A 22867-nucleotide genomic window follows, 5' to 3' on the forward strand; every position below is an offset into this window, starting at 1 on the left:
TACTCTGCTGCCACCTGCGGGACGTTTTTGTAATAACTACCATTGCTTTAAGCCACTTCTTCATGTCTATGCTCTTGCATAAAAAAAAACATAAAAAACATGTAAACACGTTTTGGGGAGGGAAGGACAAAGTTTTTTAAAATCTTTTTATACTTTTTGAGATTGAATGAGTTAAAAATCTAGCCCTCTAATTTTAACAGAATCAAGGCAATTGTTTCCCATTCTTACTTACCACCAGTACGTGCTCCAGAAGTCCCAGATATCCTGTTGCACATTCGTTTCCATAGCATAGGGCTCTCATCCGGACCTCCTTATTGACCTCCGTATGGTAGGCAGCTTGCTGAAAGGGGAAATGAAATCAACATTTTAATGAGTGACAGTTCAAAATTAAGAGATTAAAGGGCAACAAAGTGTATACACTAGTGACATACATTAAAGAAAGTCTTTCACAGATCCATTGTTCAACAAGACAATTTCCACCTGTGTGAAACGATACAAACTTTATAAATCTCCGATATGAGTTTTCCAATTACCTTGCAGGAGTGTAGCATGTCAGCAATGGCCCTTCTGCTGAGGTTGGCGGTTGCAATGATGTCCTCTTGGCGACATGAGTTCCCAGCAGCCACTGCCTTAGCTGTTGCCATGGTGATTCCCTTAGTCATGCGAATGAACTCCTCAGGTGTGGTCGTCTTTGCCGGCGGGTCTGAGCTGCTGAATGTCTGTCATTCGTGCAACAAATGGGCTTAAATTAGTATGTACAATGGAAAGAACACTATAAAACCAGAAATCCATAGTGATGGATGATGACGACTCATCCAATCTCCCTATTACAATCATTATCACGCAGAGTTTTTACTACATATAAAATTTGGAGGTGGCCGTCTCTGACTATTAAATTTGACATGAAACTGTAACAAAATACATGCAAATATAGAAAACTGAACTGGTAGGTGATGGAGCAAAGGGTTTTGTTAAACAAAAATGTGACAACAAAATGAATTCTTTATTTTTTTTTCTAGAATCAATACTTTAAATTTTTTACATTCACATTGTGTATAGCAGCTAACTTTATTTTGTTGTCTAGATGTAAAGCTAATTTTTTTAAAAAAAAAAGGTCTGCTTTAGTGTAATTTTATAAGACAAAATTTATTTAAAAATATTCCTTTATTTGATGTATATGTAGCTGCAAAATAATTTAAAGTACAAAAAACCTTAACTATTTTCAGACGAACTTTTAATAATTTAAGCTTTTTTCTGCTAAGCTCATTTAAAGTGAAAGTCCAAATCTCCCAAAAAGTACAACAAAATATAAATTAAAATATGTAATACAAAAAGTGAGAGGGAACACATTATACACAATACATTTAGTATTAAGTACCTCAGCTTTGAGGAGCTGAGCCAGTTTCTTCTGTTGGAAAATATCTGCCCTGGTTTGGAAAAGATTCTCTTAAAAGGGACTGACATTGCTACAACAATACACAGTCTCCATCTATCATAGAATATATTTTCCTGTTGTTTTTTTTTTCTTGGCAGACAATCACGTTCTCTCTCTTCCTCCCTCCCTTGTGCTCATAGACGCCACTTGCACCCATGCACATGCAGGCAGAAACTAATTTACAATCACGTGCGGGCTCTTTGAAGTAATTGACGAGAACAGTCAGTGTTCATTTGTTTCATTTGTGACTGACAGACAGAACAGTACTTTTGTCACATTCAAGTCGTAGTTTTGAGAGTAAATGTTTGTTAATGAGGAGCAAATGACCAGTGACCAATAAGTGAACCGCTTATTTCAAGCCTTGAGGTACCACAAGTTGAAACAAAGCAAATAATGTCAGCTCAAATGAAACTGATAACTTTCTTGACATTGATGAATGATGGGGAAAAAAAGTTATTGAGTAGAAAAAACTAAATTTGTGGCCTATGTTGAGATGTCAAGTTCTGTTACAAACGCAAAAATTGAACATGATAAACATACATGCATATGGTAAATATGTCTGGTGGGATATATTTAAGGAGAAAGCTAATTAAAGCTATGGTTTTAAGGGAGAAGACTGCAGAAGCGCAAAAGATACTGACAAATCTGACTAACCCTAACCCTAATTTTTCCATTTTAAAAGTGTCATTACTAACCGCCAACTCCTGTCTGATGTGTTCAATAGTGGCCTCCAAAGCTCTGGTCCCCTTCGTGGCTTCATCCTCAACAGCCTTTACCGTCTTCAAGAGCGACGTAACATTAGTCACCATCACCTGTTGCAGACATAGATTATCATATGGATTAAAAGGGCAGAAAGAAATCACCGCTCATGAATGCTAGTAACCAAATATCTCTTAATTTCATTCCAATGAACACAGGTCCACATCAGTACCAACGAATCAAAATTTGTCTGGATTGAGTTTGACAGCACTGAGGAATAAGGGATTTATAAGGATCACAAATCGTTTTTGTTGAAATTGCATGTTCACTGATATAGATTGCGTGCGCTGTCGGTGAATGTGTTGCACATTACTAACATTGCGATCTTTTACTAAGATGCCGAATAGCCAGCACTAAATTGCATGATTACTGACTAATAGACTGTGAGCACTGCTGACAAAAGGTGTAAAAAAATAAAATAAAAAATGATGGTGACCGAAAAGAAAGGAGAAATTGTATTGCTGAGTAGACGATATGTCGCGATAAAGTTTCTAGCATTGGAAAACTGTTTGCATGAGTGGAAAGGTTTTTGCCACTGCCTCTCATTTCCCCAACACCACGTTGGCACTGCTTTGTGTGACGCAAAGACAGCCATTACAATTCGTCTTGGTTTTGATCAATCACATTATGCTTGCAAAATTTATTAATTTACTTAAAGTTCACCTAGACCGCGCAAAATGAACTGTGTAGCAAGTTTCCACAGTTACCTCAGTAGATCAGCTTTCACATATTTGTAAAAACAATCAATTTATGCCCATTTTTACGTGTGCAAACCAGGCCCTGAGAGGATGGAAATCTCTTTTTTAGTTCTCTTCTTTCATTCTTGCCTTTGAGTGTGAAGCAGAATGTAGCGAGAGAGTAGCAGTGCATGCTTGTGAACTTCAACATTCATGACTGTGCATGTCTCGTTTGAATGTGCCTTTTGTCTTTTACCTTGGCAGAATTCTTAAGCTGAAGCATGCTGGGATCATCATGAGGTTTGCCTGCAGCTGCTTTGGTGGTGCTGATGAGGTTGCCCAGAGCTTTAGCCACATCTTTCACTGCGTTGATAAGGACCACCTGGAGTAAAGTAAAACAAAAAATACACTTTTTCTCAGCCGCATGTTTAATTTTTCCTAAGTCTTATTTAATCTTAAATTTTCATTACGGTTATGTTTCTTTTATAATAACTTGGTCTAATTATCCTCTTCAGATGTAGATCAATGTAAGAGTATTTTTAACTTGAGAAGCATCCACACACCTGGGTCTCTGGATCTTCAGAACCAAGGCTGGAGGCTCCCAGCTTGACAACATCAGCCAATTTGGTAATGGTGAACACAGAAGATTGGGCAGCCTGGGCCAGTTTTTCTTGACTGGCTCCGGCACCAGATACTAAGAGCTTGGTGTCCTCCACTAAAGCCTTGGCTGTCTTCAGGATGTATTCTCTGTAAACATAAAAAAAATAAAAAATAAGAAAATAAGTTAAAAAGGCACTGACATGAAAGATAAATAGAGAACATTTTGAGAGAGAGAGTGAGAGACCGACAGAGAGAGAGAGAGAGAGAGAGGGCGGGAGAGGGAGAGAGAGGGAAAGAGAGAGAACGGTTGTGAATGAGGGAGAGGGAGAGAGAGAACGGTAGTGAACAGGAGAGAGACACAGAGAGAGAGAAAGACAACGAGAGATAGAGAGAGCGCAAGTGATTCATCTGTTAAACTACACCTCAGTCCTCATACTGATTTTAGTCCATATTAAATGTAATACACAATTATTAACATAAACGCAAAATACATGAGAACAAAATAGAAGACTAAATTCACACTTTTCCTGTTAACCTCTCAGTCCAACAAATCATTTAGGTCATTATATTTTTTAATACGTACCTCCACAAAAGCAAAGAAGAATGTATAAACAAAGCAATGAATACTGTGCCTCAATAAAAAGCCCATTACCCACTGAACATTCTAAATTTGGAGAATTGGCAGCTAGACATTTTCATGACACATGATCCTATATAAAGCCTCTCTTCAGTCCCTGGCTATTTTAACACAAGAAAAGCTCTTTGTGTCATCCAGTCAGAACTCAGTTAAGTGACTGAAATTTCTGCTCAAATAGTTCTGTTAAAACTAGAGTACTGTATAACTACTCATGACGACACAAATTGGTTTGTCATAGTTGGCTGAAATAAGAGATTTCTGATTTATTATAGGCCTGGAAGCACTTCCACTAACTAGTGCCTCAGCATGATCAAATGTTATGTGGAATAATATCTGAAATGGTTTGGTCATGAGAAGAATTAGAGATGAACGTTCTCAGGACATTTACGTATGGTAAATTATTTCTTCAATAACATATAATAAAGTATGGAGAAGACACAGAGATTGCAGAGATGCTGATTGGTGCACTGATAGAGTAACATCTTTTGGTGAAGGAAGTGCGATGGTATGGGGCAGCCCCTACGTCATTGGATAAACAAGGCTCGTCATCTTTGGAGTCAATTGTAATGCAGAGAGATATCAAGATCAGATTCAACATCCAGTGTCAGTTTCGTATCTCTACAGTCTGGAAGCGACCTTTATCCTCCAAGACGACAACACTTGACCCCAGACAGTGGACTTTATCAGACACTACCTCCAGAATTTGGAAATAGGGAGAAAGGAATGACCTGCCAGCTGTCCTAATCTTAATCCCATTGAACACTTGGGGATGAGATGGGTGTACTGTTTGTGACTAAAACAAACATGTTGGCTGGCTTACAACAAATGCTGGTTGAAGAATGGCTGCCATCCCACAACAATGTGCGAGCGGGCTGATGAGCAGCATGTGGAGGAGGTAAAGCTGTTGTGGCTGTGTATGGTACTTCAACACATTACTGAAGCTCTAATTGTCAAGCAATTACATTGTTAATTTGCCAATATGTCTTGCTTCATCAAACGTCAACCATCCAACCCACCAAATACAAAACGATCAACAGCAACAGCGAAGATTTCACAAATTTTCCATGGGTAAAACTGCTGCTCATCTCACAATGCATGTCTCTTACAAATGAGGCACCATTTAAAAGGGCAATAAACACTGCCCGAAGCCAGCTGGGATAGGCTCCAGCGCCTCCCGTGACCCTTGTGAGGACAAGCGGTTAAGAAAATGGATGGATGGATATATATATATGCGTGTGTGTGTATATATGTATATTAGGGGTGTGAATTCCCTAGTACCTGGCGATTCGATTCGTATCACGATTCATAGGTCACAATTTGATTTGATACCGATTAATCCAGATACGAATCTATAAATTGATTATTGCGAAAAAAAATGTAACTCAAATTTAGAAAATACTAATCAGTAAACTTGTACATGTACACTTTAAGATTTGTTTGAAAATATATTTATTTATCTGAAAATTCAGGTTGCAGTCTGTTTCATGTTTGAACAGCACTGAAATAAAATATTAAGGTTTAATGGTCCATTAATATAAAATTTTTCCATGCTTAATGTGTAAATCCTAACCCTAAGTAAGACTTTTTTGGGAATATTTCCATAAAAAATTGATGTTTAAAAATCGATTCGGCCGCATATTGAATCGATTCGAGAATTGCACGCTGTAATATCACGATATATTGCCGAATCGATTTTTGCCGCATACCTGGAAGTGTCTAGTTGTCATCGTGTACGTGAAGTCACGTGTGATGCGAGAGCTTCACCTGGAAAGACTGGATTCTTGGGCGGTGGTGGAATAGAATCTTTATGTGTGTGGGGAGCTGTGTTGAGATTATTTGAGAACACCCAAGACAAAACGACCAAAACTGTTTGATGGCTGATTAATGTATCTTTATGTGTGGGGTCTGCCAAAGATTAAAAACATCTTCTAAGATTTGAAAACTCCAACCAGGCTTTATTTAGGAGGCACATTCAAAATTTTGGTGCAATTTTTTCTGGTTTATTCTAATTTGCTCATAATTAAATCCCAACACTGATTAAAAAAAATAATAAATAATAACCAGTAGAAGGGAAAAACATTGACTTAGTATCTCTGTAGTGAAATGTACCTGTGGTCTGCAAAAGTCTCTGCATTCTCTCTGTTTAGTGTCCCAGCAGTGGCAAACATGATGGTGGTGTCAAGGTCGGCGATGATTCCAGCCACAGCACTGGCTGCAGTGATGCAAGCCTGGGTACCACGGTTACCTGCTTGGAGTGCTGCCAGCACATGTGAGACCTAAAAGAAGACCAATTTTACTGGAACTTTTGACATTTCAGGATGAACCTAAAATGCACTATAACTGTTACAAGTTTTATGTTTAAGTTAAAAACATGTATAATACACATATAGAGGGTCGTAAACACAACATAATTACAAAGGAACATTAGCGTAACTGTTATAACACCCAATTTGTAAATGCTAGGCATGAGCCTTCAAAATCGTTTGTATTGTAACAACTCTGCATTTATGATATGACATGAAATGGTGTTCAGGATTCTCTGGCTGGTAGTGTGTATTGGATGAGAATGTGTGTGTGTGGGGGGGACCGTAATAAACGGAGAGCAGCGAGCCTGTGTGTGTATGTAGGGCAGCCAATCCCAATCAGAGCAGACAGCAAAGTTTTGTGCTCTTTTGGCACAAAGATAAATTATTGTTCGTTTAAAAACTTTAAAAAAATCAAATTAAAATAATAATAATAATAATTTTCAACTCTCAAAAGAAGAAAGAGTTGTCAAGTCATGTGCTTCAAGTCAAAGTTAAGGTCAAGTTAAGTTTACCATAAGTTTTAACCAGGCAAGTCCCAGTCCTAACATTATCATCATATGACTCCAACTGTGCACACGTCAAAACTATTTCATTGGTTTTGTATATCTTTGTCTGTATGTACATGACTGGTATGAGTTCCACTATATAAACATAAATTCAATTTCTTCCATTTTTTAAAATTTCTTCTATTGTAAAAACTCATTTGGCCTTGACCAGAGAACAAGTACAAGGAAAACTGACCTTCTCGGAGACTTTCCGAGCACTTTCAATCAGTTCCTTCTTGGTGAATGAATCATTGGGGCTGCACTGCAGAGCTCCAGCTTTGGTCACCAGACTGGTGCAGCTAAAACCCAGTTCACCCACCTGCTTCTTTATATGAGAACCAATCTGGAAGAAAAAGAATGAAAACTGTTGAACTGCTGCACTCATGAATTGCAGTCAAAATGAAAAAATACATATATATGACTAGCTTTGGCTGATCATAATATACCTCATCATTTTCTGCAGTTATTGCTGCATATTTGGCTTCATTTGCCAGATTTCCGAACTCATTAGTCAGCTGATTGGCCAGCCCACCAAGGTCATCGGGGTTGGTGTTAGACTTGGTCACCTAAGAAAAGATGAGACTCATGTAGATGTTGCCAGATCTAGCAGCCCAGTTTGAATGTTAAGCAAACATGAAAAATTCATCTTTCTTGATATTGCACAATTAGTTGAGAATGACACATTGATTTTCTCATAAATGCAATATGCAAGTGGATGAAAACACAATTAGAGTGCAGTTAAGTCTACCTAGTCGGTAGTCAATCATTATTGTTTTCGTAAAGTACCTTTAAAACAAGTTTTCAAAATAAAATACTGTACACATAAAATCAGAATTTAGGCAGACCGAGCATGATATAGTACAGTAGTTGACAGTTTTGCAGCATACCAATCAGTGTTCCCATGTCAACTGATAGATTAGAGACAAGACGGAGCTTCCCTTTTAAGTACCACACCATCAGTTACATATTCACAAATAGTCTTACCATCTCCTGCACAGTGACAGCAATGGCCTTGGCCGTCTTCACCATTGTAGTTTGGTAGTCCACAAAGGTGCCCTCAGGTTCAAGTGTAGGTGCATCTTCCATCTTATTGATGGCGTCATTGATAGAGTCCACCATGCCACCCACAGCACCCGCCGCACTGGCTGCTTCAGCCAGAGTGGCCCCCAAATCATCAACTGCTTCCTTCATCATCTGCACAGACTCCTCCAGTGCCTCCTGCATGTGAGCTGCCTGGAAAAGGAATTCATATTTGACTTCATGATGCTTAATTCATTCAAACCCAAAAACATGTAAATATGTTTTTAATACTTTGTCCTTCACTCCCAAAAACGTATTTATATGTTTTTCATGTTTTCTTATGCAAGAGCATACAGAAGGCTTTGATGCGGCTTCTGTCATGAAGAGGTTTTATGGTAGGTATTACAAAAAACGGCCAGCAGGTGGCAGCATATATTTATCCAGGTTCATGTTGCAACAAGCTCTTTTTGCCAGTGTTTTCAACAGGAATTTGAATAATGATTAAATTTAGCTATATTGGGACTTGCAAAAGCAGTCAAAATCCAGTAAAACAGCCGGGAGCGAAGGGGGTTGCTTCACTGAAAATGGCTGGGAGTGAACGAGTTAAAGGGGAAGTCAACCTTAAACATTTCTTGACAATAATATGTTATATGTGACCTCACTAGTCTAAACATGACATTCTAAGTAATATTGATTTGTGGAATATGAGTTATTCAGCAAAATCCAGCCATTTTTATCCATCTCAAGGGTGGCCATTTTGTCACTTGCTGTTGACTGAAGATTACATCACAGTTGCTTAGGTCTCAGACAACGACCAATCACAGCTCACCTGTTTTCTGAAGCTGAGCTGTGATTGGTTGTTACCTGAGACCTGAGCAACTGTGATGTCATTTTCACTCGACAGCAAGTGACAAAATGGCCGCCTTCTGATATTGATAAAAACTGCTGGATTTTGCTGCTTAACTCATACTCCACTAAAGTAATATCACTGGTGGGGTTGCATACAACATATTGTCAAGAAATTTTTGGGGGGGCTGACTTCCCCTTTAAATTGTCAATTGCACGGACTGTTTGATACATATACACATAAATACATACTACACTTTATGTATAGGTTTTATTTAATACAATTCAATACAAATGTATCTATAAAGTACATTTCAAAATAGTTATTTAATTGAAAACACAGAATATAAAACAAACTAACATGTTAAAAGTAGTATTGTATTGAACCACGTATGATATTACATTCCTAACTTTTGATAAGCAGGGGCAAAGTACCTTGGGGTTTCCTCCAGCCTCCTTGGCAGTGTAGAGCATCTGCAGGGCTGACTCTGTTAGAGTTTTAGTTTGGTCTAAGACAGCCATCTGCTGTTGACTGCTAAGTATCTTCGACGCCGTGCCAATAGCTGCCATTATGAGGGGCTCAAAGTAACTGACCATTTGAGATACCTGTTGAGAGACACAGTTTTTGGAATGTAACAGCAAGATGGACCAAGACTGAAAATAAGTCACTAAAACGTGAACTGAGTAGAGATCTGTTGTCTTACCTTGTGGCCCAACTGGGAGGCTTCAGAGCGAGCAGCCACAGCAACTGGATCTATCAAATTGCTAATCTCATGAACTGAGGCAGCCATCTGCTCATGAAGGGCCTGCAACACACAACACATACACGGATGTTATGACCATCAAACACAGTCACAATACTAAATTGAAATAGTTGCCATAGCTGGAAACGGTAACTGTTATTAAATAATAGAAACAGACCCACAAATAAAAATATGTTCACGTTTGACACCTAATATACCATTTACATTAATTTGCCTTTCATTTTAAATCCTTATATCACAAGCACTGCAAAATATACCAGTAGAATGTAAGTCACAGACAAAATTCCATTTGTGCTTACCTCCATGGAGATATCTTCTCGGGGTGTTAATTGCTGGCTGATGGCAGCAAGTGATGCATGGTCAACCTCACGAATGCAGCCATTCAGAACCTCAATAGCATCATCACACTCCCTCTGGCCAGGAGCCTTTTCCCTGTTGGAATCAATTAAGATGGACAGATTACACTATTAGAAGAGAATAGAGTGTTTTCAGTCTGTAACAACAAGTTACCTTATGCTGAATGTTGATTAATTTTATGCTCTCATTAATATTTAAAAGATTCCTAAAAATCTCCACCCGTTAAATAAGTTCACACAGTTTTTGGAAAGCTGAGTTCAAGTACACTGTCACCAGTTTGAATCCACTCAAACAAGAAATCACTTAATAGAACCAGTCAGATAAAGGTGAAGCAGGGCAAAAGATCTTGAAGAGAAACGCATCATGACAAGAAATTCAAGAACATATAAGAAGCAAAATGATTTAAATCTATCTAGAGGTTACAAAGCCATTTCCAAGAGTTTGGGATTCCAGCGAGCTATGGTCATTATCCACAAAAGTCACCCAGGAGGACTAAAGAACCTAGAACACCATTCCAAATAACTGCAGGCCTTACTGGCCTCAATTAAGGTCAGTATTCATGATTCAACCATAACAATGTCACCGGGCAAAAATGGCAGCCATGGGAACAGTTTCAGGCAAAAACCACCGCTAACAAAAAAAAGAAGGCGGCTCACCTCACATTTGCCAACATATCATCTGATTTAAAAAATAAATAAATAATTAAATAAAAAAATAAAAAAACATCATGCCAGCAGAGTTGGCAAATCCAGGTCCAGAAAGTAAAAACCCTTCCACAGTTTGGCTTTAGCCCCTGGTGCTAGCTAGCTAGCTCCCTAGCAGGTAAACCAGCACCATCGGAGCTAGCTAGGGAGCTAGCTAACTAGCACCTGAGGTTAAAGCCAAACTGTAGCAGGGTTTTTACTTTCTGGACCTGGATTTGCTACCTCTGTGCTCCTATCTGTAATTAAATGAACAATGAATTCTACGGTATACCAGAAAATTCTGCAGCCGTCAGTTCAAGTGCTCTTGGGTTATGTAGCAGTAAAACAAAGAAAAACATATAGCAGCAAGAACACCTCTGAATGACAAAAAAAAAAGTTAAGGCGCGGTCTAGACACGATAGCAGTTATTACTGCCAAAGATGGCACAAACAGTTACTGTAGGAGTGTAGGTCCAGAAAGGTAATAAATATAGTAAAGTCATCATTTAAAAACTGCATTTACTTGTCTTGTGATATCAAAGTTTGTTTGATGAGCTGAAATACTTAAGCGTGATAAATAGTATGCCCAAAAAAAAAGCAAAACAAACTAGGATAGGGGCAAACCCTTTTGTTAGGGCACAACAGGTCAGATACTACTACTAGTACTCATACTTCAATTCATTTAGACAAAAATATTTTTGTCAAGAAAACAATCTGATGTACATGACAAAAATGTAGAATTCTATAAACAAAACATCACAGACAGTAAAACTAAATCAGAAAAATATTATACTTGAGCCGAAAAGCATAGTAAAGCTGCCCCAGTAATAGACTAGGGGCCAAAAACAAACCACAGCCTTCTTAGTCCACATATAGAAGGTGACAGAAGGTCTGTGTCGGAAAGAGAACTGATGAGTAATTTTTGTTAAAGCACCTGATTTATAAATATCACTGTTTGTCATTGTCGAACTATAACAGCACAGTTCAGTTTGGTTCAGGTCAGTAATAGCACTATTTTTCTTGCAATTGTACAGAAATAACTTCTCTGATCTTGAATAGGAAAGTACATTTTCTCAGGTATCAAAGATGGTAAGAGCTGCACTACTTGTGGGAGATTATACCTCATGTTGGTTATGAGTTTCTTGATGGAGTCAGATACAGTTCTTGAGTGTCCAGCGAGTACAGACCACTTGGGGGGGTCTTTGGGATTGACAGCCAGAGAGCGTGCAGTCTGGATCAGGCCAGTGGAACTTTCTAACATGGTCTTTGCTGCCGCTACAATGGGCTCCATGGCAGCATGACCCTAAGGTGAGACAATGTCAAGTTAAGGATGCAAAAAATTCTGATGCTTCTGAGGATTTGATATAGAGAGCATGGTCTCCCAAACATTTTCAGCTCAAGATCCCAATTAGGAATGTAGTTTCTAAAGATCAAAATGTACACAAATATGAGGTGTTCACTTAACGTCAATAAATGAGGATTAACTAAAAAGGTCAAAGAACTCAACAGAATTTTAATTGATTACAGTAAATATGAATCAAAGGCATTCACTAACAAATGTGTGTGGTCATTATAATAGTTTATTATGCAATTTTATGCTATATCCATGTAAAATTCAAATTTTCTGGGTGAACGTACCTCGGGACTGATCTGAGCTGGAATACTGGCAAATTCTGGGTTGGAGGCAAAGGCTGTTAGGTTGTCCACAGCTTCTATCAGGGGACCAGTCGCAGCCTTACACTTTTCTCTGTTTTCCTGATTGAAAGCCCCATCTAAAGCCTGCACAGGAATGAATTAAAATACAGTGCGCAAAGAATGAGATTTATTTGTTTTTTTGGGGACATCATGGTCCTGTTTGATCTGGATCAGGATTAAACTTCCTAATTAACTTTAATTACTGATCTAATTTTAATCATATCCAATAGAGGAACACAATTATTGTGTCTTTTATTGATCAATAAGTACAGTCTATTAAAAATTACCACTCATGAAATAAGTTTGCTTTTCTCATTTGACATGGCATACGATTATTGGGTATTTGTAATACAATAAAACATACTACAAACCTTAATTGACTTGACTAAGTTGGCAGTTGTGTTGGCCACCTCTTTGGCTGACTGGACAAACTGCCTCTTGGCAACAGGGTTGGGCGTTTTAGAGGAAGCCAGGCGGCAAGCATTACATAGTGCAGAAGTGTGTTTGGCAACAATGGTGGCTGCAGAGAGCACCTATGCAAGGAGACAGTCAGATTAAATCAATGAAGTCATATGAAACTGAAACATGAAGACACGAAAGTGGTCATTGGTGTCATGTTGTAGCAGTCTGTACTTGTGATTGGGTGCAGCCTGGGTCCACCAAGTTCTGGCAGGCCATCTGGATTGACTGGTTCGCACGGGCAAATTGAGCAGGATCCACCAGACCCTTCTGACCTGCTGAACTGTTGGGGTCTGACACACCAATCAGATAGGCAGCCTAAATACAACAAAAAATCAGATTAGTTTAATTCAGTTCTAGTATCTTTCAAAGTGTTTCTGCCTGGGTGCCATTGCAGCCCACAACCTTATTTTTGTTTTTTTTACTGGCTAGCGACTCTAATGAGATATATGGCCCATATTAGAACATCACGAGTGACACTGCAAAGGAAAAAAATGAAAGCCGAAAGCAGGTGGATCGGGGGATATCATTTTCCTGTGCTCCATCTCACCTGCTCCCAATTTTAATGCACCACACACACACACACACACAAACACACACTTGTATATACACTGGGTGGGGTCACATCCACGGTGTAGGGGTAGAGTTCGTCAGTCGGCGAGCTGGCAAACTCAGTAACAGGGTTAGCTTTCACTAGGTACGGGCCTGGGGTTCGGGGGTGCCGCCGTCTCCCGGTGCTCCCATCTCCCCTTCCGCCCCCAGTGTTCTGCCCTACCACGCGGCCCGAGGTGGGGTGGGCACGGGTGCCCTTGCCGCTCCGCTGTCCGGCCTCTCTCTGGCACCGATGCCTCGTTACGGGGGGTTTAATAGGTTTTAGGTGAATTAATGACCACACACACACACGCACGCACATATGCACCCCCCCCCCCCCCGCACATACTCACGCACATACAAAAAAAAAGGGGAAAAAAAGAAAAGAGAGAGAGAGCAATGATGATGACATGTCGAATCGGTAAGATTACCGAATGAACAATACTGAGCTCTCTCAGAGAAAAAAAAAATGAAAGCATGTAAACTTATGAGTGCACTATATGGTGATAAAAAGGTTTAATGCCCTAAAATCCAAAATACTGGAGCAATTGTTTTGATATTTCAGAAGTTGAAGATGACATGAGTAGAGATGCGCATGTGAATTTTGGTGACAATTCATAGCATTTTTGTGTTATTCAGTGAAGTCTAGCTTGTGTACATTTACAGTTGAGCTCATTAGTTTACATACCACAAGGGTATGTAAACTTTCAAGCACAACTGGACACAGTTTTTCCCCCCAGTAAGTTTGATAAACAAAAATGTTACAAATGTCAAAGTGAGTCTTTCACGTGTTCTCTATGCGGACCTTGGTAGAATACATTTGTGCACTCCTGGTTTAAATGGTATTATGATTCAGCAACCAAGTTTTACCTGTGCTGCAGCTTCAGTCAATCCGCACAGGGCCTTGGAGCCAGAACTGACTGAGTCACCAAACTCCGGCAGGTTGGAGTTCTTGGCATTGTGGGAAATACCGGCCATAGATTCACCGAGGATCTTGCAGCATAAAGCAAATGATTGAAAGACAGAAGACAGTTGTAGAAAACCATTGAACAAAACAGCAACAGTGATGTATGTCCAACCTTGGAGTTTTCCATGACACTGTCGATACAGTCAAAGTAGGAGAGCTCATTGACGGCTTCTGTCGGGTTCTCCAGCATCCCCCTCACTGACTACACACACAAGCAACATTGTCGCACACCACTATAATTTGTTGCTAGTGTTAAATAATACACATATTAGGATAACTACCGCTACTTATGAATAATCATCATCAATTAAATTAATGTTAACGCTCTTTGTTAGATACACAGACTTTATTTTCCCAATTTTCAGTCATCGCAACACTTGAAAAGGAATTGTGATGAGTGTTGAAATAAACATTGCAAATATAATTCATAACTACAAGAGGAATTGGAACATTTTAATAGTTTACGGCTGATGAATCACTTTGTTGTAAGGTTAGTACTGTTATAGTTGAGTTGATGATATTTCCTTAAGGATAGCAGCATTTTGTTGTCTCATATTTTATTACAAGTAATCTCCATTATAGACTAAAACGTTACTGTATGTAAATATCTTCAACTTTCTGATTCTAACCTTGTAAGGAAGATGGATTAATGGAAATACTTTTATGCAATTCTAAAAATCCATCATGCATTTCAAACTGTACTCTCAAAAACTTAGTACAAAAAGTGACGAGATTTGCAATTGCAGCATACTGTTATTCAATTCAGTCATTTAAACTGCCAATTATACCGAGCATCAATTAATCATAACTAGACTAAATTTAAGAAAAGAAAACAATGACACCAAAAGGCACACATTTTCATTGACTACGCATAAATGGAAATGACACTGCTGGTTGTCAAATGTACTTAACCATACTTAAACTGGCTCCCAGTCAGCTGTAGAATAGATTTCAAAATTCTGCTACTGGTCTATGAATCAAATGGTCGGGGTCTTGAATATATTCAAGAAATGCTGATTGAATATGAACCCAGAAGGGCTCTAAGATCTGTAGACTTGGGTCAATTAGTGGAACCCAGAGATCAAAGTAAACATGTTGAAGCTGCGTTTAGCTGTAATGCTGCACACAAACAAAATGAGCTGCCAACAGAAGTGAAGGCAACCGAGAATGTAAATGATTTTAAATCTAAGTTAAAAACTTAGCTTCCCCCCACCCACCCTATACCTTTAATTAAGGTATTTTAAACGTTTTATATCGTATTTTTCTGTTAATGATCTGAGAAAACTACTCTTATTTCTTTAAATTACTCTAAATATTTTTAATAAGGGCGTCAAAATTAGTGCGTTAATTTTGAGTTAACTTAAAGTTTCTTTAATGCTACTAATTTGTTTTTGTTCAATTCAATGTATGTTATTTTACCAATTTGTGTAAGTTACTTTTGTTTTCTCTGCTTTGCTTGTGAATGTTGTTAACTGTTGCGTTTGTTGATGCTTGTAGGTGTTGTGTCTTCGCTTGTATGAAATGTGCTATAGAAATAAACTTGCCTTGCCTTACATTGGCAGTATATAATTATTTACCAATGTAATTGACGCCTAATGAATGTGACAAACTGTACTTAAAGTTCCTGCCATTTTCCAAATAGTTGTGATCAGTTCTTTCTTTGATGGATTTGTGAAGTAAACTTGTTTGTCAAACAAACCATCTATGGCAGGGGTGCTCAAGTTCGGTCCTCGAGAGCCCCTATCCAGCCTGTTTTCCATGTTTCTCTCCACTAACACACCTGATTCATGATCAGGATCGTTATCAGGCTTCTGCAAAGCTTGCTGATTAGCTGAGCATTAGATTCAGCTGTGCTGCAGGAGGGAAACATGGAAAACAGGCTGGATAGGGGCTCTCAAGGACCGAACTTGAACACCCCTGATCTATGGTGTCTCGTAATCGTAATACTTGAGAAGAAAACAGGATTACGCAAACTACAGAAGAGACAAGAAAACAAATGTAGAGTTGCTTGGTGATGGTACCTCCAGCTCTCTGAGGGCATTGTCACACTCTTTCTGACCTGGAGCCTGCTGAGTGCACATGGTTATGAGCTGGTTGATACTATCTGTAACTGCCCTATGGACACAAAGTTGACAAATGAGATAGAAGAACTGTATATGCAGTTAAAAAAAGAAAAGAAAAAAAACGGACATAAAACTAAAAGATCAAGTCAAACGGTACCGAGCAGCAGCTGCCAGCTGGTTCTTGAGGTTGGGAGAGTTAGGGTCAGTAGATAGTGCTTTGGCTGACAGCAGTAGTTTGCTGGATGACATTGAGATGGTCTTCAAGTTGGAAACAACTTGTGTCTTGTCCTCTTTAGACTAGAGAAAGTGAGCAAGAAGGCAAAGATTTTCCACACATTTCACATACAACACAAATTTAATGAATTCTGAATGAAATCTTTTTTATGTATTATTTTATGGTGAAAAGTTCTGGGTCAATCTGGAGACATATCTACAAGTGAATTAATGACGTCAAAAGGTGTCTTGGGCTAGATTTACATTGCACAGTTTAGTGTTCCTTTTTTTTTTTTTTTTTTTGCTCTCAAGTGCCACGATTTAGCAGGAATACAGGATGAAAATGACTGCTGTTGCACTGATGAGGACCGATATACTGACTTGTGATGTTCCTGCCATGTCAACGCCAGCCTCCAGGAAATTGCTGAAGTCCTGTCCGAACTTGCCGGTGGATCTGGCCAGGTCTTGGGTGGTTGCTCGAGACGCCTGGACAACCTCATTGGCTGACTGGTTCAGATTGGCTGCCACTTCATTCAGCTGAGCTTGAACCTCCTGGAAACTCCTTCCACTAGATGGGAACTAGAAAGGAGAAGCCAGCTGTGAATATAACGTTAAACTTAAAAACAATATTGTTTTTATATGGAGTTATAGCCAATTACCTAATTTCAACAGGAAGTGACCCGGAAGTTGCCTAAAATCAACAGTAAGTGACCTGTTTTCAACAGTAAGTGACCTGATTTAAACAGGAAGTAACCCGGAAGTGACCTGATTTCAACATGAAGTGACCCGATTTCAACAGGAAGTGACCCGGAAGTGACCTGATTTCAACATGAAGTAGCCTGATTTCAACAGGCATACATCAAGTGAACCAAAACCAATAACAACAAACAATGTCAGTGTTGAAATTTGAATGGCAAGAACCATTATCCAAAAATTGAGAAAACTGGCCCAAATCACTCCAACAATGCAACAATGACTTATCCAGGTAGTCATAAAAGAACCCAAAACAACATGCAAAGAATTTCAGGCCTCACTGGACCCAGTTCAGGTGCTCATGACTCAACAAGAATAAAGACATACACATAAATACATTTCAGCGTTATGTAACGAATATTGCCCGTCACCCTCAATTTTTCCATTTTATTTGCCTTTTTAAACATTTCCCCCTGGGGAATGTGTGTGCGTGTCTTAACTCTGTGTTTTCAGTTCAAAAATGACTCTTTGAGTTTCCCTCCAGCAGGGACTGGATTTCGTTTTATAACCCCCAGGAAACGCATATCACAGCTCCGACAGACCTGAATGCCTGTCTGATAAGCAGTCTCCAGACCATCTTTTATGGTCTGGTCTATCCACAGGAATAAGCCATGTGTTTTTTTGGGAAATAATGCCCCTTGGAAGTTATATGGTACAACAGTGCCCTCCAGTGGTCACTATCTGTTATCCTCAAGAATCTTGCCGCTCCTAATTAATCTGAAGTCTACATCATTCGGGACATACACAGACTCTACATACTGGACTGACATCAAGTGACTCCTGTTGTTTACACAACCTGTATGTCTATCTCAAATGAATGATGTGTGTAATTTCTGTAGCCACCTAAGTTTAGCTAATTAGTAAGCTTAGCGGATTCAATAACTTAATGATCGCGGGAATGTTTGAAATGTGTTCAGAATGATAAATGAAGCATCTGGCTTGTCAATTCTGATAAAAAAATTTTTTATCAAATACTATCCCAATACTATCTCAGTCGACCAAGTCTGCTTCATGCGCACGGAAGGTGGCCCGGCCCCCTGGGACACAGTTTAAAAGCCAGCGCGCGAAGGAACTCTCTTCCGCCCTCTCTCCACCTCACGTCTGGCCCCATGAACTCTCTTCCCTCCCGCCTGCTCTTCACCTCACGTCTGGCCCCATGAACTTTTCCTGATCATCACTAGAAACGTGGTCGCTGAGGGTGACCACGCGGCTTCTTCCTTTGAGCCCCGGACTTGAGCCACCACGCGCGCCCAAAGCACGCATTAAGCAAGGACTCGCAACCACCGTGCGCATCCCCAAGGCGCGCAAGTCTGTCCAGCCGTGAGCCCGAGGCGCCCCGCAGCGCCCACACCAACTGCCGCGACCTCCACGCCGCGCGTGCATCACCGACCAGCAGCCAGAGACTCCCAGGCAGCATTTCAGCTGGACGTGCGCCAGCCAAGGACCTGCCGCGGCCTCCACGCCGCGCGTGCACCTCGCCACCAACCGGAGACCTGGTGCAGCATTCCAGCATTCAACCAAGGATCGACGCTCGAGTCTCTCTCTCTCTCCTCCGTGCGACTGAACCTCTCCCGTTCGACTGAACCAGTCCGTGAGTTGAGCCTTCATTGCAATCTGACCATATACTACTGGTGCAACGCTTTTATTAAAACATAAAAGGATTGACAGGTCAAAACGCATCCATCTTTATCCCCCATCTACCTTTTTGATTCCCTTTTTATCTTAGTTAGTTAGGTTGCATGTTTTCTTTTTATCTTTGATTCACATTTTTTATTCCGTTTCATTAATAGGTTAGGCTGTGACTGATATATGTGTGTGTTTACTAAATAAAATAAAATAAATAATTTGTTGTCTAATAATTCCATTTCTGCCAAATCATTTGTGTTTACTGAGTGGATTAGTAATTCTCTTATGAAAGCAAAGAACTCCATGATTAACTAAAGTAGCAACTTCAGATTATGAATACTTGATAATAAGATTTTTATCGTTTATTTTGCTCCTACAAACAAGCAAAGTCAACGTGGTGCCCCAGAACTCCCCTCAGTACCATTAAAATTTCTCATAAACCATTACGTCAACCCAAATAATCGCTACAGTTATGATACACAGTATACTACAGACAAGAAAACAATTCATCCTGTTGATTGCACTCACAGAATCAGCCAGTAGAGATTTGCTGGCTTCACCCACAGTACGAATGGCGTTGTCCACATCTCGTTGACCAGGGAGGCAGTTCACGCATCTGTTCAAGGCCTGGGACACCGCTTTGGCCACCTAGACACACAAATACACTCATACTGAGAGATTGATGAACTCAAACAATTGCAGGTTAACTTAAGTCTAGAGAAAAATCAAGTCTGAACAATCTTACGCAAAGACAGCTCAAATTCTCATGATGGCAAAAAATATTGGATCTTATCAGTTGTTTTTTAAACCATGCTAAAAATAATAAATATACAAAAAAGAAAAAGAAAGGACTGAAAAATATTATGAGCAAAATTGCCAAATCTGCCGCTCTGAGCCTCAGTCTTTGTCTGACCTGGGCCAGCCTTTGCTGACTCTCTGCGTCTCCTGGCTTGGCGATGGCCTTCTTTGTCTCCTCAATTAAGTTGCCTGACTTATCCATGACATCACTGGCGCAGTCCAGCAGAGCAACACGTGCTCCTGCGTCGTCTGTGGTGGCAGCAACTCCTCTTGCTGCTGAGGCCAAGGATTTCAGAGCCTGGGCTACGTCTCTGGCTGCCATACCTTGAAAAAGATCCATCTCAAGATGACTGCATTGACTATACAATAAGCTTGGTTGGTTATTAATTAGTTGGCCGCTGGCATATAAGGCCTTTTCAAAATACAAATGATTGGTCAGAGATTTGCAGATTAACAGGCATCATGCATGGATCATATTTTGCCACCAACTTCACTCATTATGTTGCTTTTGTACTGCATACATTTATGGCTTAAATGTAAAGTTAGCTTCATCAGTTCATACTTTTTTTCGTATTTAAAAAAATTCCTCTCTGTAAAGTTGTACAAATACTAAATGATAAAATATTCTAAAACAATAACATGTTCTGCCTGTAATTCATATCTTAGTTTTTGTAAGCAATAAGAACAAACAAAAAAGAAGAAGGTAAGTTATTCGTAAATGAAATTAATGATTGGTTAGTTCTCGATTAATTTTGACACCTCAACTAGTATATACGTAGGTATACTGATAATATACACCAGTTCTCCTTCTCTCTCAGCCAGTTACTGTGACAAACTAGCCTTGCTCATATTAGATCTTTTGCCGCCAACATTAAGTCTGGTGTCCATGCAAGCTGTAACATGTTTTGCGTCAATATCATAGGCTTCCGTGAAGTTTCCGTCTTTGTTGATTAAAGAAGAAAATTTCCACCGAGTGGGTCAAGCAATGATGGTTTGCTACTTTCGTTAAGTTCATAGTCACTCAGCGCATATTATAGATCAGTGTTATTGGTGTAATAGGAATTGCATAAATGAAGTGTGATTAAGGGTTATTAAATGCAGACCTGATGTTTAAATCAGTGTTGGCTAACAATTAGACACTTTTAAAAACAATGCTTATGTTTAATAGTCTCAGTATATTGACATGAACCTTGCTTTTTGGATCATGGAAGTACCTATATCATGTAAAAAGGATGCAAATGATCACACTTGGTTGAAACACACCTGTATAGTTCTCATTGCCCTGGGTGGCCTCACTTAGCAATTGGGCTATGGCTGAGCTTACTGCTTTAGTGCTGGTGCCAAGGTCCTGGGAGCATTTCTCAAGCTGTAACAATGAGGAGGGGCATGCAGAGAAGCAATTGTTATTGTCTTTGGTTGATGTAATTTGCTCAAGCAAAAACATGGCCTCGAAAATGTATGTGCATGTGCATGTGTCTTGATTGAGTCTTACATTCTCGCCCGGTAGTGGTTTGAGTTTGCCTTCATCAGCTGAAGCTTTGGCATCCTGAATATCCTTCTCCAGACGTCTCACAACTGACAGAGCATTGTCTATCTCCAGTGGGCCGCATGCCTCTTGGGCCTGCACAGTGGCACACATGCAAAAATCCTAAAAATGCAGCCTGTCTGTATTCCATCGGAATTTCTACTTTTTTCCAAATTCTCAACTGAGATCCTTAAGTTTAAAACCCACAAACACATTTGTGATTTTAGAATTTCAAAAAATTTTCCTAAACCTTCGACATGTTCGTTTTTTTTTTTCTAACCAACTCAAAAAACATGCAACAATTATCGTCCGGTTGTAAGTTTACAACGTCATCATGGACAAAGGAACTTAATTGGGCACGCCAAGGTGGGGGTTGGTTGACGGTCTATCTCACCTCCACAGACAGCTAACCCCCACTCAGCTCTGGATTCAGAAGACTGACTGACAGAAAAAAAAAAAACTTGCCAGAAACCTGACTGAGTGTCTTATTTTGCAACAGAACAATGAATTATGAAATGTTATGTGTTTGCTATTTTTTTGAAATGTTGACTCCATGGAGTATTGTGAATGTGTTTCATTTGTGTAGCATATTCCTCACTTAACTATTCATTTGTGTGCACGTTTTAACAGTTGTAAGCTCTTGGTAACATTTATTTTGATGTGTCCAACTGTACGTGTTTATATTGATTGAATTTTGACCTTAAAATCTCATCTAACATGGGATCAAAATTCAACCTGATGATTATTTCCAAAATTCCAACCAAGCTGGTAAATTTCCACCAGCTCTGAAACCTGAGACGCAGAGACCGGTCCCTGGAGTGGGGGATAGGGCAACACCGGTAAAAGACCCGTGTGCCATTCCTGCTACTTTCTCTTTCCTTTTCGCCTCTGGCTCGGGTTCCCACTTCTGGCTTTTGACCCTTTGGCTCCCTTTTCTCTTCACCTCGCACAGCTGCTGGCAGAAGGCCAGCACACGACTGGCGTGATCGCTACACACAACTACCTCATGGCTGGCCATCGCTCCGCGACAGGCCTAGCTAAACATGCTGTGTCTCTGCCAGGCTCAACGGATCGCAGAGCTATGCTGACAAAGGCACTCTGAAACCGAAACAAAACTAGCCCTCTTCAGCTGGCAGATCGACTCCCAAAGGATTGCCCAGCAGTCGGGGCCATGAGGCTTCTTCCCATCTTGCTCATCTCTCTCCTGAACTTAACCTTTTTCATCTTTTCTTCAACTACATGGTTTGGATAAACCTCCAACCCAGGAACAACACCTCTCCGCGTCTTGGCCCAACATAGACCATCTGTAAGTGCAACTTTGCAAACATTAACCAGATTGTACAAATTGGTGCATCCAATTGGGTTAAGCAAATAGGTTAAATTTTGGGTCCCATGTTTGCCTGATTAGGAAGTTCCATCACCTCGTTTAAGACCGTTTATCTTTTATTTTTTTCTTTGATTATTTTATTGTTATAGTTCTTGTTTCTATTTCCTATCAGAGTAGTTAGAGTATTGCATTTTTAAGTTAGTTCAAAGCAGATTTTCCAAA

The 22867-nt window shown here is 39.7% G+C and overlaps 1 protein-coding gene across 2 annotated transcripts in view; it reads right to left on the reverse strand.

The window, feature by feature from the left end:
- Positions 1-22867, reverse strand: part of tln1 (talin 1) — a 98182-nt gene that overhangs the window by 19316 nt on the left and 55999 nt on the right. For both annotated transcript variants that reach the window (XM_086096117.1, XM_086096116.1), the window contains 25 exons: positions 21286-21414; positions 21057-21159; positions 19909-20117; positions 19524-19643; positions 16998-17195; positions 16561-16700; positions 16362-16455; positions 14453-14542; positions 14244-14366; positions 12957-13100; positions 12695-12856; positions 12267-12407; positions 11750-11931; positions 9889-10021; positions 9530-9631; positions 9261-9431; positions 7944-8192; positions 7406-7525; positions 7156-7302; positions 6218-6384; positions 3435-3618; positions 3128-3253; positions 2131-2247; positions 534-719; positions 233-340 (listed from right to left, as the gene is read on the reverse strand). In XM_086096117.1, coding sequence (XP_085952243.1) covers positions 233-340; positions 534-719; positions 2131-2247; positions 3128-3253; positions 3435-3618; positions 6218-6384; positions 7156-7302; positions 7406-7525; positions 7944-8192; positions 9261-9431; positions 9530-9631; positions 9889-10021; positions 11750-11931; positions 12267-12407; positions 12695-12856; positions 12957-13100; positions 14244-14366; positions 14453-14542; positions 16362-16455; positions 16561-16700; positions 16998-17195; positions 19524-19643; positions 19909-20117; positions 21057-21159; positions 21286-21414 — 3645 coding nt within the window. The remainder of the gene's footprint in view (positions 1-232; positions 341-533; positions 720-2130; positions 2248-3127; positions 3254-3434; positions 3619-6217; positions 6385-7155; positions 7303-7405; positions 7526-7943; positions 8193-9260; positions 9432-9529; positions 9632-9888; positions 10022-11749; positions 11932-12266; positions 12408-12694; positions 12857-12956; positions 13101-14243; positions 14367-14452; positions 14543-16361; positions 16456-16560; positions 16701-16997; positions 17196-19523; positions 19644-19908; positions 20118-21056; positions 21160-21285; positions 21415-22867) is intronic.

This window comes from Leptonotus elevatus, chromosome 15 (assembly GCF_054856555.1).
Source record: "Leptonotus elevatus isolate MCC_2025b chromosome 15, RoL_Lele_1.0, whole genome shotgun sequence".
Classification (NCBI taxonomy): Eukaryota; Metazoa; Chordata; class Actinopteri; order Syngnathiformes; family Syngnathidae; genus Leptonotus; species Leptonotus elevatus.